This window comes from Cydia fagiglandana, chromosome 20 (genome assembly GCF_963556715.1).
Source record: "Cydia fagiglandana chromosome 20, ilCydFagi1.1, whole genome shotgun sequence".
Classification (NCBI taxonomy): domain Eukaryota; kingdom Metazoa; phylum Arthropoda; class Insecta; order Lepidoptera; family Tortricidae; genus Cydia; species Cydia fagiglandana.
Genome location: NC_085951.1, coordinates 1,139,549 through 1,153,370, shown reverse-complemented (window position 1 = coordinate 1,153,370; position 13,822 = coordinate 1,139,549). Strand labels below are relative to the sequence as shown.

Below are 13,822 nucleotides of genomic sequence, written 5' to 3'. Positions count from 1 at the left end.
CACACACTTTACCTGGCCGTCCCTGACTGCATCCTATGTCTCACGACGTCCCTAACGGCCTTAGCTCGGGCTTCGCCTTCGTCGTCCACCACTGGCGCCTCTCGCTCGGACACATCCATGGCGTATAACACTCCGTCTACTCGGGAGCCCCATTCTGAGTAGTTGATTAGTTCGAAGTGACGGGTCACCTGAAAAATTAAAGTTAAATGAAAGAAAGAAAGGCAGATTAACCTTTGATCATATTGTTATCGTGTCGATATATTTTTAATGATATTTCTACAAGACTGCGTTGTCTCAAGCAAGTTAAATTATATTCGTGCAACGTTTCGCAGCTAACATGTCAACCGAGACTACCGCATAGGTATTAACTATGATATACCTCGTCATAGAATATTGTGGCGTGTAGACGCGACACGTAGCGACACTGAGTAGGGTCGAGTACTACATCGCAGCTGGAGTCAGCGCCGAAGGTCAATCGAGATAGCCGCATGGGGATTGGCCGGCCTAGACCATCTCCTAGCCCAGACCTGCAGGGAATTATGGCTAGTTTTAATAGGCATGTTGACATGAATCGCGAATATATAACATGTTATGTTTTTACCATAGCAGGGAATATTAGAATGCTGAAAATCATATTTTGCAAGTGTAAATATGCGTAATAAATTAATTAAAAATAATCAATAGTATTTAAAATAATGCCCAGTATCACGTGACTGCAAACGTCAATCGGAGCCCGTGACGTAATGACATGAGAATCACCACAGACTAGTCGTCATACCTGACCGTAATCATGCCGTAATTCATACGACACCGCCAAAGAGTTTGGATGTTCAAAAACTGTATGTATTTTTTATTTCGACAATAGACATTAATTACGTACAAAAAATATTATTACATGATATAAAAATATATATTTATTTGTTATTGAATAAATAAAACGTTATTAATATGATATTTCACCAAAATCTTTTTAATAATTTGGCTGAATGGAACTATCATCGCCACGTTGGCTGTCGGACACAAAAAAAAAATTAAAAAGTTATATCTGGGCCCACTATATTTGCGCTCACAATTTTAGTTGTATCATAATAATTCATTTTAAATTGTAACTGTAAGTGTTTTTGTGTGAAATCAGTTATTGTGATTCATTTTTGAAATGGTTTTATCATCGCTGAACGTAATATGTATACATGTAGTTCGCAAGTAACAATATCATTCAAGTCAAAATCCGTAACTGCAACGTAAGTATCATGTAATATTTGATATTTGTGTGATATTTGTTTTATACTCTAGGGTCTTGATTGTTGTTCTTTTACTCATAGGCACTGCATAAGACATGTACAACTTGTTATTCATTATTTTAGCTTATATATTTACGTAATAGTGAACTTTTAGAAAGAGAGATAAATTAAATACCTACAGCTTTTGTTCTACGCTAGGACCAGTGAACGCATATATTTAGTATGGAAACCGCCTTTAGGAACATTACCGTTCAAATTCTCGGGCCAAATTAGCACACATACAAAATTACGCCTACATTTAAATAAGACGACGCGTTTACAGAGACTGTAATCAAAGCTGGTAAACAAAATAATAGTCATCTTTATTACACTAATGGCACATAGCTAAGTGTAGATGAAATGCATATAATGTCAATAACTACCAATCAGCGACATTAATCCGCTAATAACCTTCTTGCTGTACGTACTGGCCGCTGAGAGTTTGCGGTTCACATTTGATTAGAATATGACTTGGACAGGGATAGGTTTATGCCATACATTGAAGAACCAGTCAAATAATTCACGTATTATAATTTAATGCAGATTAAAAGATAACTAGTTAAAATGTTGTTATGATATGACAGACTAACTCAACATAAGTAAATATATCATTGTTGTATAAATGTATTCCGCTATAATAAGTATTTTGTATATTTTATTATAAATTTGTATGGCAGTGCGAAGTCACGTTCAGGTATAGTCTGTCCGTTTTTCTAAGATCAAGTACGCCATTGTAAATGTATGGTAAACTTGATCTTAGAATTCGGACTGGCTATACAGCCTGCAAAATTTACATGGGTACACGAATCGGGTCAAAAATATTTGAATAGGCGGAGTCACAATAAATCCCCACTTTCAGTTCCAATGGAAATATATTATATGTATATAGCCGGTCAAGCAATTAAGTTTGTCAGTAGAAAAAGGTGCAAAATTAAAATTTTGTATGGGACCACACCCATTCGCGCGCTTACATTTTCTAAATTTGCCGCTCTTTTATACTGACGGAAATGGGTTGAGAGAGAACCTACATATATGTGACGGTAGAGGGTGGATTCGAATGATCAACATTTTCAGATAATGTGTGTATTTGTTAAATTAATTCAGTGGAAGTGTATCTACACATAGGAGACCGGGTATGATTATCCCACGAGTTATATCTCATGAATAGAACATATTCTAGATATCTTTCCAGGCATCCACTTAATTTCATGTCTCTATAATTGGACAGCTTTTTTCCATAGTTCTCTGCGAATAGCATCTTGTGGGAATCTGAATGGAAAGTAATGTAAAATGATAATATCAAATTTGATTATGAATTTGAAAGAATGAGGTAGTTTTTTTACAGCTCCGTCTCATGAAATAAAAAAGGAAAATACAAATCTGTAAGAAAGAATTCATTACCTACTACATTTATAATTATATAGAAAATACCTAAACCAAGTACAAGTTAATAAAATAGTCTACTTCATTTGGCATAACACCATCCCTATTATCCTCGCAATTTAAAAAGTCGTATGTTGTTATGAAAGTCGTATGCAGTTGTTACGTTTTAGCTTAGCACGGTAGTATTGAAAACAAATCGTCATGTTTATTCCAAATTTTACTGAAGTTATCTGTTTACTACAAGTGAAAAGTGATTCCACTATCCTTGGTATGAACTAAAATAACTTCTGCATCACTTCACGACACATGAAGACATTTTTATTTACAAAAAAACGTTGTTTTTATAAATCAATTTGGCCATCCGTCACTGACTGTCATCTCGGACGAACTGAAGTTGCGAATCGAATAGTTTGTAAGCACCGCCTACAATCGAATAGTTTACGTTGGGTCATAACTGAGCGGACAGAATACTTCCATGTATATCAGTTCGCTGGCTAGGACTGACATTTTGGCAGCAGTTTGTTTATTTATCTGTCCGTGACGTCACATGACAGCTTGGAGCGTTTAGGCTCAAACTTTAAACACTAAACTAATTAAGCTCTATTTAGTATTTAAAATTAATGAATAAAAATTTTAAATATTTTTTTTTGTAATAATTACGTGTCTATCTATAAAATGAATACAGTTCTAGAAACTTGTCAACATGCCTATACTAAGAATATCCTGGCTCCTCTACACTATGGGCCAGCGCCGGCCACTCCAAGGGATGCAGACATGCGGTAGAATGAGGTAGCAATATCATTTGCTCCCTCTAACGCATAAATGCGTCCCTTGGAGTGGCCGGCACTGGGCCATCGTGTAGAGGAGCCATCCAACTTAATTCAAGTAAAGCCTGACAACAGTGTATTTGACCCTCGCCATTTTGCGGATTTTCAATGGTACTAATTTCTTTTACTGGCAACAAGTACTCTTTGACAACGAACGTTGGATGTCATCGAATGTCACCGATGTAAACAAATAGAAAATATCTACGAATATATTCAAATATAAACGGGTTTATTACAAAAATGCCAAAAAAATATTCCAAAGATGCGAAAAAAATTGTACTGAATGCAATCAAATACTTACAGCTTAAAAAAGACGAAGGATTACATAGAATTCCAATAAACAATGTTTTAAAGTTGGTTGTTGACATGACCGGTATTGACGTTTTATAGTGCGGTTGTATTGAACTGGTTATCGTATCGTATTGGAAGTAACTCAAAAAAATTTGAGCAATTTGCTGTGACCATGTAAAAAAATTGAATACGATTATAGGAATAAAGGTCCTATAATCGAATGTGAGACTGAACGTTTTAATAATCGAGGTTGGTGGTCCTGAAAGCGACACAACATCTGATGAAAATCAGACTTCGTCAGAGTCAGAAAACGAAGAATATATAAATATTGAATATTTAGAATCAGATTTTGACGAATAGGTAAATTGAAAGAACCGAATTCTCTGTAAGGCCAAGCGCGCACCACGATTTTAGTTTTTGCGCCACGATTTTAGAATCGCGCTGTAATATATCGCAGAAAATTCACTGCGCGCACTGCGATGAAAAAGTCGACGATTTGTTCATTCTCAACATGGATTTCGTACCAGTCGCTTGTCATCAAACGTTGTCTTTAATATGCGATCGCTGTATGACTTTGAGTATTTATACCACAAAGGTGATCTCCTATTTCCATAATTAAATGGTCAACATCTGCAAATTTATTCAGCTGCCAACCTTGATGATTTCGATTCCCTCGTAAGCCAAATTAACGCCGATTTAGATTCCGTCTGTTTATGGGCTTCATCTTTCGGTTTAAAAGTCAACGCCATGAAGTCGCAAGCGATCGTTTTGGGAAGTCCTCATTACATCTCCATATTGTCTGAGCAGGTGGCACCTAGAATTTTCTTTGATGGTACACCAATTCCTTTCTCACCCACTGTTAAAAATCTAGGGATCAGACACTTTCCTGGGCTCCTCATGTTACTGAAGTAAGCAAAAAGTTGTTTGGTTCTCTCCATTCTTTAAGGCGCCTTCAGAACTTTCTTCCACTTGATACCAAAGCCATGCTGGCCCGGTCTCTGTTACTGCCTTTACTAGACTACGGTGACGTCGTAAATCTTGACATGACAGAAGAACTCCTAGACAAGTTAGAGCGCTTACAGAATGTCTGTATAAGATTCATTTTCGGACTACGGAAGTACGATCATGTGTCTTACTACCGTCAAAAACTCAATTGGCTTCCAATCCGCCGCCGTAGAGATCTTCACACTCTTTCTCTTCTCTTTAATGTTCTTTTTACACCTTCTTCTCCGCTATACCTCTCTCAAAAATTTCAATTTCTGGCTGAAGGCAGTGGCCACCGTCTGCGTTCGAGCGCGAATTTATCACTTGCCATCCCTCCTCACAAATCTCGAGGATACAACAAGTCCTTCGCAGTGCGTCCAGTGAAGCTGTGGAATGAGCTGCCTGTGTCGCTCAGGCAGGCACAATCGGTTGCGTCGTTCAAGGAGAGGTTAAAGAAGCTATGGTTATCTGATTTGACTGATTAATTTGTCTATATTTCTATTGTATAGTTGCTTTATATCGTTCTAATTCTTTCCAATTTTTAGTGTATTTTCCCCTTTCCTTTTTGTGTAATATATGTATGTTTATCCTATAAATTTTGTATGTATTTATATCCTTTATCTTTCTGGTACCTTGTTGTACATTTTGCTGCATTTGTCACCCTCTTTTCACTCTCTCCTCTCATCTACTCAAAGGTTAACTGGAAGAGATCCCTCAAAGGGATAAGTTCGCCTTTGTACTTCTTGCTAATTGTATGTTATTTTTAATATGTCTTTTTGTACAATAAAGAGTTTACTACTACTACTACAACATCTAGCGTCTTCAGCAGCAGGTTCCGACATGTTGACGCTTGGAGAGCGAAATCGTATGCGTATGCTGCAATTCACTTTGCGACAATCGCGTCGCGAACAGTCGCGGAAAAATGTGACAAATCACAATTTTAAAATCGCTGCGATTTTTTTGTCGCATATGCTCGCACTGCCATATAAACTCATACGTTACATTTCTGCGACTAAATTATCGCGCGACAAAAAGTCGTGGTGCGCGCTTAGCCTAAGTAAGCAATGTTTTGACATTATACGAGTATCAACATGAAGCCAATGCCCACTACCCCGACTATACATGACGTACGCACATTATTGCCATACATAAGCTGTTTGCAGCGACACTATCTCAGGGTTAAATAAACTGTTGTCAGGCTTTACCTACGTGTGGTATTGAAAGTTGAGTTTCTTATAATATAATGTCTCACGCAATCAGAGAGGTCCTGTGAGAAATTTAATATGATTGGTGATCATTTCACTAATTTTGAAGGATATTATAACTGGATAGGTGGCGGACACAGATGGCGGCGGCGGTGCGGAGTCCTACATCCCTCTCGCTATCTGTTCTCGCTCCACCCGTGAGGTGACCACAGCTCGTAAAGCGAGGTCACCGGGAGTACATATACCTGCTAGGTCTAAGTACAGGGCAGGCGGCGGCCTTCAGCACCGCCTCGGGCGGCCCCTCGACCTTGGGCACCCGGGGCGGCGGCGGCACGGCGCCCCACACGGCTCGGGCGATGCGCTCGCGCTCCGCTCGGGACAGCAGCTCGGAGGGGAGCGCCACGTGCCGGAAGCCGTGCCGCGCCAGCCGCGCGCGCGGCACCGCGGCCTGCACGAGCGCCTCCGCCTCCGCGGACAGCGGCAGGCGGGACCAGGGGCCGTGGCACTGCTCGCCCACTAGGATCTGAAATTGTTACCTGTTTTACAAGGGGCCAAAGTTGTTGTTTAACCGCTCGTGCTAACATTGAGCGTTGCGAGGGTTTCTAAGCAGATATCAAATGTAAAATATCAAACAAAATCGAGCCAAATCAAATCCGAATAAATATTATTAAATATTTATCATCCAGAGACATCGTTTAAAAGTCAATTCTACCAGCAAACATAAGAAAACAACTCAAAGTTTCCATTTGATTACTTTGCCTCACATGTGAAGAAAATGCAACTTTGCTATCAGTTTTTGAAGTTCAAAGTAAGCGTTTCCGAAAATATATTAACCCTATTCATTTTCAATCTTTGAAATGCCAAAACATAGCTCCTATACGCATTCATAATAAAATATCAACTCTTTCAATAAACCACATCATCATACCTGCTGTAGCCTCTGCCACGCCAACAACTTGATCAGGCTCTGGTCTAGCTTCTTGAGCTGGTCGTCAACTGCGGCCCGCAGCGCGTCCGCCCCGCTGGGTGTCTCGCGGCGCCGTTTCACGGGAGATTCGTATTCTATGTCCGAGTCGGAGTGGTCGCTTTCCGTTGAGGCGATTTCCTCCTGAGAAAATAAAAATGGAAATAAATTGTCATGTACTTCTTTAAATCGCTCACAAAGTTAAACCCTGCTAAGGCAAAGGCAATATTGATTTCTATCATAAAATTTATAATTACAATAGAACAGGGTCCCATTTCTCGAACGATATTAGACTAATATTATTTCTTTCAAGAGTTTCAATCAAGAGGTCGCGAGTTCAAACCCTGGCTCGTACCAATGATTTTTCGGAACTTATGCTGCTGTATTTTTGCTTTCATTTTAAATAATCCCATCTAGGAATAGTCCACTAATATATTATAATTATGGTGTGCAGTCCCATGTTTCTGATCTAATCAGTTATGCGAACCGATCATCAGATCAGAAACTCGCTGAAATCGTTGACACATAAATTAATGTAACATTGTGTTTGTCTTACCTTAGGCTGTGTGATGGCCTTGAGATCATCAGCGGCGTCCTCCTCACTGGCCCCCTTGAGGTCCGCGGGCCGCGGTTGGGGTTCCCCGTTGTGCTTTGTACACGATAAGTTGAGGCAGATGGTGTGTTTAGGAGCATCCTCATCTTCATCTGAAGCTTCATAGTCGCTGGTCGCTTGTAAGTTTTTAAGTACTGAAAAGGAATCAAAATTGGTAAATAGATTTAAATGACAAAAAATAAATATGTTTTTGATTGAATCGGATTATTAGATACAGTCAAGGAATATGACTTCTGTTTCTGTGGTATACCATACTTGTCACAGTGAGAATCAATATGAAAGCTATTAGGAATCTCATAATTATAGTCACTGTGACAAAGTTGGATATGGTACGGAAAAAAAATTGCAGACCTTCACTGTACCAGGCGTGGTTCACTCCGCGATTTCGTCGTTGCAACAGGTAGCTAAAAGTACATCCGTTCCACGCCAATTTTAGTGGCTAGCCATAAACCGCGCGTGGCGCTGTCGCCACCTAGCGGCCATATCTGTCCTGATCTTAACAGACGCGTTTTGTTAAAGAGTGAGTCTTCTGTACCTAGTACTATTATTTATTCTGTGACTATACTACTTTTATTGTAAGTATGTAAAAGTTAAAGTATATATACTAACCATTCCTGCAGCGTACATATTCGCGACGGCTGGGCTGCAGTGGCGGTGGGTCCGCGTAGTGTTGGCGAACCATACCTGGTACCACAACACGCCCGCGGACGCCTACTGGCACCTTTACCCTGCATGCACAAACTATTATTATATCTCATCATTATACACTTTCAACTTGCATACGTGAGTTAGCCCGTCGAGTCAACATTATCGTGAGTCAAATCTGTCGATGTCCGGAGCACATTGGAACAACTTACACTCGCGTCTGCAATAGTCGCAAAAAGAAGTGTCAAAATTTTTTAAGAAAAGTTCTTATGAATGGTATTCTATGTATGACCCAACCATGTCAGCTGCATCTACAGATTATGCGGAAAGTTAAAAGTTGAAGAAGCTCTCAGACATATCTACCTATAGTACTTCTTCAGTTCAATCATTTTCAATTGGAACAGAGTCGCTTTTGCATTGTTTCGTTCAATTTACAAAAAGACGCAAAATAAACTCTGTTTTTTTACACTGTAGGTTCAAATTTCAGTGGCAAATTTTTTATTTTCAATTTGTATGGCTGGGACTTGGAGGATATCTGGATACATTCACGACAGTAAAAAGCAGTATCCATTTTGGAAATGACTGAACATTTCATTTTTTATACAAAAACGTAAGATATGTTTACCTGAAGGGTGGTCTATGAGCTCTCGCCCGGCGGATGAAGTCAATCTTGATGGCTTGCTGGTCCGGCGGCGCCGAGAACCGCTCCCACAGCGCCACGCGCTCCGACGCCGACACCGAGTTCACCAGCTTCCAATCCTGCACCAGAAACGTTAATACTCTGAACAACAAATTCAATTACTTTCCATGAAAATATTTTAATTTCTGCTATTTCAAATAGACACTACTATTTAAACTATAAAGTATAGAGATGCACTGGATATCTGGTTACTAATAAATAATAAATAAAATAAAATAAAAAGCCTTTTATTTCCTTTTGTTATACATAAGTTTGTTAATATATTTTTGTTGATTTAATTTGTAGGAACCCGTTAGGTGAAGGCCTCTTCCAAAGATATCCATTTTTCACGGTCTTGTGCTATTCTTTTCCAATTTGGACCAGCATTTCTTTTCATGTCTTCCTCCCAGCGCATGTTTGGTTTGCCTTTTCGGCGCTTACCGTCTGGGCCTTTCCAGTTCGGTTACTATTCGGCCGGATACCGGATAGTAACATTGCTTGATTTCGGAGTAAACAAATTGGATTTAAGAAACAGACACGGTCATAATCGTACTTGTTTATTATTTTAAAACAATTCATTCATTCCACTGACTTGCACGCGCACTCATTTCGAACCTAGAAATGAGTCCGCGCGAACGTTTACTAGGAAACAGGTCAAACCTGCAGAATGCGCACCCGAAAAACCGAAATTTAGGTGGTATAGTTCCGCTGGCCGAATATTCGGCGGCCGGATACCGGATATTCGGCCGATGGTCACGCCGAATATCCGGTATCCGGTATCCGGCCAAACAACTATACGTTGCATCTCTACTATAAACCGAAATAAATGTCATATACGAAGGAAAAAATGACCAAGGCCTCCAGTGTCCAGAGCTGGAATCGAACCAGCATCCTGTTCACGCGACAGATGCCTAGACCGCTGTCATCCGGGCTCGGTGGCATGGGTCGAAATTTCCAAGTATATGACAATTTGCTGAGGGCTCGTGATTGTGACGCCCCCTGGCCATTATGGTAGAACAGTATTTCAGTTTATAAACGTCAATATTAAATTACTGATGTTCCACATTCATGGTTGACGTCATTAGACTTAAAATCGGCTTCCTAGCACTTTCAAAAGTATATTTGACATCAATATAAGTAAGAGAAACTTACGATATATTGCTCGACATGATTGGGGCACATCCAACGGCCGGTCGGCAACGCCGTCAGCGGCGGGTCCAGGCAATCCTGCACAAAAAAAACATTAACTCCAATTTCTTAAAATCATTGTCTTTGTCACATTTTCGTCACATAGTCAATATGAATATATTCCACCTGGTGGAATAAGAACGGACAATAATCACAAGCCAATAGCGGAGCCGATAGGATTTAGCCAGTAGAGGCACGCAACCCCATGCGTCCACCGTCACTAGGCCGTTGCCGTTCAACTGTTATTATAGTGTAGATATAAACAAGGTCTGTAGTCAAACCTGATGGAACAGCAGCGGGCAGTAGTCGCAAGCCAACAGCGGAGCCGTCTTGCAAGTGCCGCGGCACACGAAGCAGGATTTAGCCGGTAGAGGCACGCAACCCCAGGCGTCCACCGTCACTAGGCCGTTGCCGTTCTTGCCGTTGCCATTGCCGTTTTCTGAAAAAATAATTTATTTTAACCTTTTGGCGTCACTTGTTATATAGACAAAAATGGCAGCCACACACGAAGGTACAAGCCATTAAATATATACCTTCTCAGCAGACGCAGACTGGTTAGTATTCAAAAGTGGTAAAGAACTGAATTTGTCTTTCTGCTTTGGAAAAATTCAGGGTTTCTTTAGACATTTGAAGACGCAAAAGCAAGGGCTTGATAATAACCTTGAAAAGGTATTGCTGGACTCAAAAAAGGTCATCGAAAGAAAGAGTGGGCGCTGGTTGAGTGTGATCGAGGAAGCCACTCACAAAGGACTCCAAGCGTCTTTACTGAAGGCCAAAACTCAACCAGGATGGAAAGTAATACAACATAAAAGAAACTTATGTCAAAGTCAAAATATACTTTATTCATGTAGGCCTAGGCTATGTAGGCACTTACAAATAGTTATTGGTACATTTTATCTTAATTTAATTATCAGAGCAATTTATTGATGTTAATATTAATCCATATGGTGATAGCCCTCAGATATGAGGTTGCAACATGGAACCTTACCTTTTTCAGTCCCAGGGAAGGGACAAGGCACCCGCATCTCCCTGGGCAGCTCGAACTGGCGCGGGTTCATCACTTTGGCTGCCTTCACGAGGATCTCCATAGGGGTCAGCTCCTTGACTTCCTTCTCTTTCTCCTTGCTATCCTTGTCCTTGTCTTTCTCATCTTCTTCAGTCTTCTTGGTGGAGTTTGAACGGTTGCGAAGGGACCTGGTTAAAGATTTAAATTAATTTAGAAATTGATAAAAAAAATGTTAGATGGCTTTTATTACCATTATTTATTTATCGCCATTTAAGCCATCCGGTGGCTTAAAATTATATTGCGGCAAAACTCGTTATATTTATCAGTAGTACAGAGGATATGAGACTACTTGTTGCAAGAGAGAAAAAAAAGGTTGTCTAATTTATTGTGTTAAGGTTAAAAGGTTAACTGGAACACCTTTGTACTAATGAGGAGTGATTTTTTCCTGTTTTTTTTTTCTACAATTAAGTGTTTAACTACTACTGCTTATTGAAATGTTAAGGAGAAACTGGAGAACAAGAATAACATGAGTAACCCGAAATTTTTTAAGCTTTGAGAATTTCATTTATAAAAGTACCTAACTGAAATCTTTATAGCATTAAACTAATTTTAGTTTTTGTTTTTTATTATGTCATTTATGTCAAATAAAATAAAAATACTCTTTTCATGATGATGGATGATAATGATAGTCGTTAAAACATCATAAAAAAACAAACCAACCATTCCCTCATGACCAATGTTTAGCTAAATGCTTGCCTGGTCTTCTTGTCGGAGTCCTTGCTGTCGGCCGGGGACACGGCGCGGCTGCTGCGCGAGGACGGGGGCTGCTCGTCCGAGCCCTTGCACTCACGACACAGCCACAGCCCAGCTGGGATGTCATTCTCGTCCAGCGGTGGGTCACTGAGTGAGATAATGGGTAACATTTGAGTATTGCCACATGGAAATGGATAAATATAATCTGGCAAGCCTACTTTTGTCACTAGAAAAAAGCGGCAAATTTGAAAAATGTAGGCTCAATGGGACATTTCTTAGGATTTTTCTACGGAGAAGTTAATTTGCCAGTATTTACCAGATCAGACAGTACCATTAACTATGTGCTTTTATATATTGGGAAGTTGTAAAATCTGTGTTTATGTGGGAATTACTATTAATTGTAAAACTACATAATTGTAAAACAACGAGTTTTTATAGGGCAGGTCTGTCCTCTATAAAATATTATATTGGGTTGATAAGTATCTTTTGGATGATTGCATCCGAATAAATAAGATATGAGATAATCAATAGGGGTGAATTCTAGGGCTGAATGAATACAAGAAGGGGTCCACAGCTGCCTATTCCTCCCGGTGTCTTTGGGCCATTTTATTTATATTAATAAGATATTACATTTTTAATATTTATGTTATTTGTACTACTCAGTCGACTTCTACAAATTAGTCAAAAATAATCTATAACTAGGATAAAATTTTATTAGCTGCTGGAGACTACTGACAGGTAAGGCCTGGAGTTGTTACAAATAGATTTTCTTTCAGAAATAGTCAGACAAAATTAACACAAAACCACTAAAAAAAACTTAATCATACCTACCCATCCATAAACATGCCTTATTTATTCAACTTGAACAAATTTTAATATTCTGGAATATCTGAAACAACTCACTAGCAACCAAGATGGAAACTAGCCGGACAGCGGTCGCAGCAGATAAGGTCCCCGCCTTCGCCGCACGCGTCACAGGAATCGCGGTTATGACCTTTGCCAGGCCTCTTGTAATAAGGATGCTGGGATTTCTTGCTCTTCTGGTTGTTCGCCTCCTCGTCCGGTGGCTTAATCAACGCCTTTATAAGCTGAAACACAGAAATAACTTGTAAGAAAGCGTACGCGACACTTAATTGGAGTCTAACTACATTTTATAACGCTCAATATAAAATGGCGCCAGAGTATCAAAATACCAAACTTGTGAACTCACAGAAATAGTTTAAAACTACTTACCGGCATAAGACCGCCTGACGTATCAAGATCATAGCTCACGTTAGACATTATTAACGCTTATTAAAGCTTCAATGAAGGCTTCTTACGGAGTTATGCCGAAAAATCGCTTAGTAAAAAAAGAAGTTCAATGGGACACAGAATTGTCACATACACTGTAATGTTGATGTGTTTAGGGATACATTTTGAATTATATAGTTATTAAATCAACAAAATAATGAATTTGGATGTCAAATATTCACCAGAAAGTCTGAAAATTTGCTTAATATACAATCAACAATACCGACAGATTTCGATATTAAAGATGGCCGCTAAGCGTGTAGTTTGACAGTTGACGTTAGTGATGTAGCAGGTAAAGTTACGGTTTTCTCTTACATACTCATGCACAAACATTAATTATATTAATCATGTCCTGTTCAAGCTCATAATATTATATTTATTATTTTAAAAATACAATAATACATTAGGTTAAACTTAAAAGCTATCTTTGTACTTTTTATTTTGTGACATTTGCAACTTTGACTGGCCACACTTTCAATGTTGCAAGACAAAGAGTAAAAAATATACTAAATATTTTATTTATTCGAATAAAAAAAAAGTTTTCTGTTTACACGTTTGATTACGTAGTTCATTCATATTTATTTTTGTAGTTAATCAAATCAAACCGTTGATTAGTTACTAAATTCCTTGAAAGCAATGTAAATTAAACCGCCCAAATACACGTTTTTGTTTTACGTTTTCTATGTTTAATCTTCGTTTTATTAAATTTTAGTC

The 13,822-nt window shown here is 39.1% G+C and overlaps 1 protein-coding gene across 1 annotated transcript; it reads right to left on the bottom strand.

Annotated features, from left to right (window-relative positions):
- LOC134674339 (PHD finger protein 12) lies at nucleotides 1-13,378 on the bottom strand. Its single transcript, XM_063532387.1, has 13 exons — nucleotides 13,052-13,378; nucleotides 12,722-12,906; nucleotides 11,822-11,965; nucleotides 11,048-11,253; nucleotides 10,341-10,498; nucleotides 10,024-10,098; nucleotides 8,818-8,951; nucleotides 8,157-8,275; nucleotides 7,491-7,681; nucleotides 6,899-7,078; nucleotides 6,216-6,493; nucleotides 380-527; nucleotides 1-188 (listed from the first exon to the last, which is right to left on the bottom strand). Exons 1-13 carry the CDS (start codon nucleotides 13,097-13,099, stop codon nucleotides 9-11), a joined length of 2,046 nt encoding a protein of 681 aa, XP_063388457.1. The 5' UTR covers nucleotides 13,100-13,378; the 3' UTR covers nucleotides 1-8.
- Between the last annotated feature and the right edge of the window lie 444 nt (nucleotides 13,379-13,822).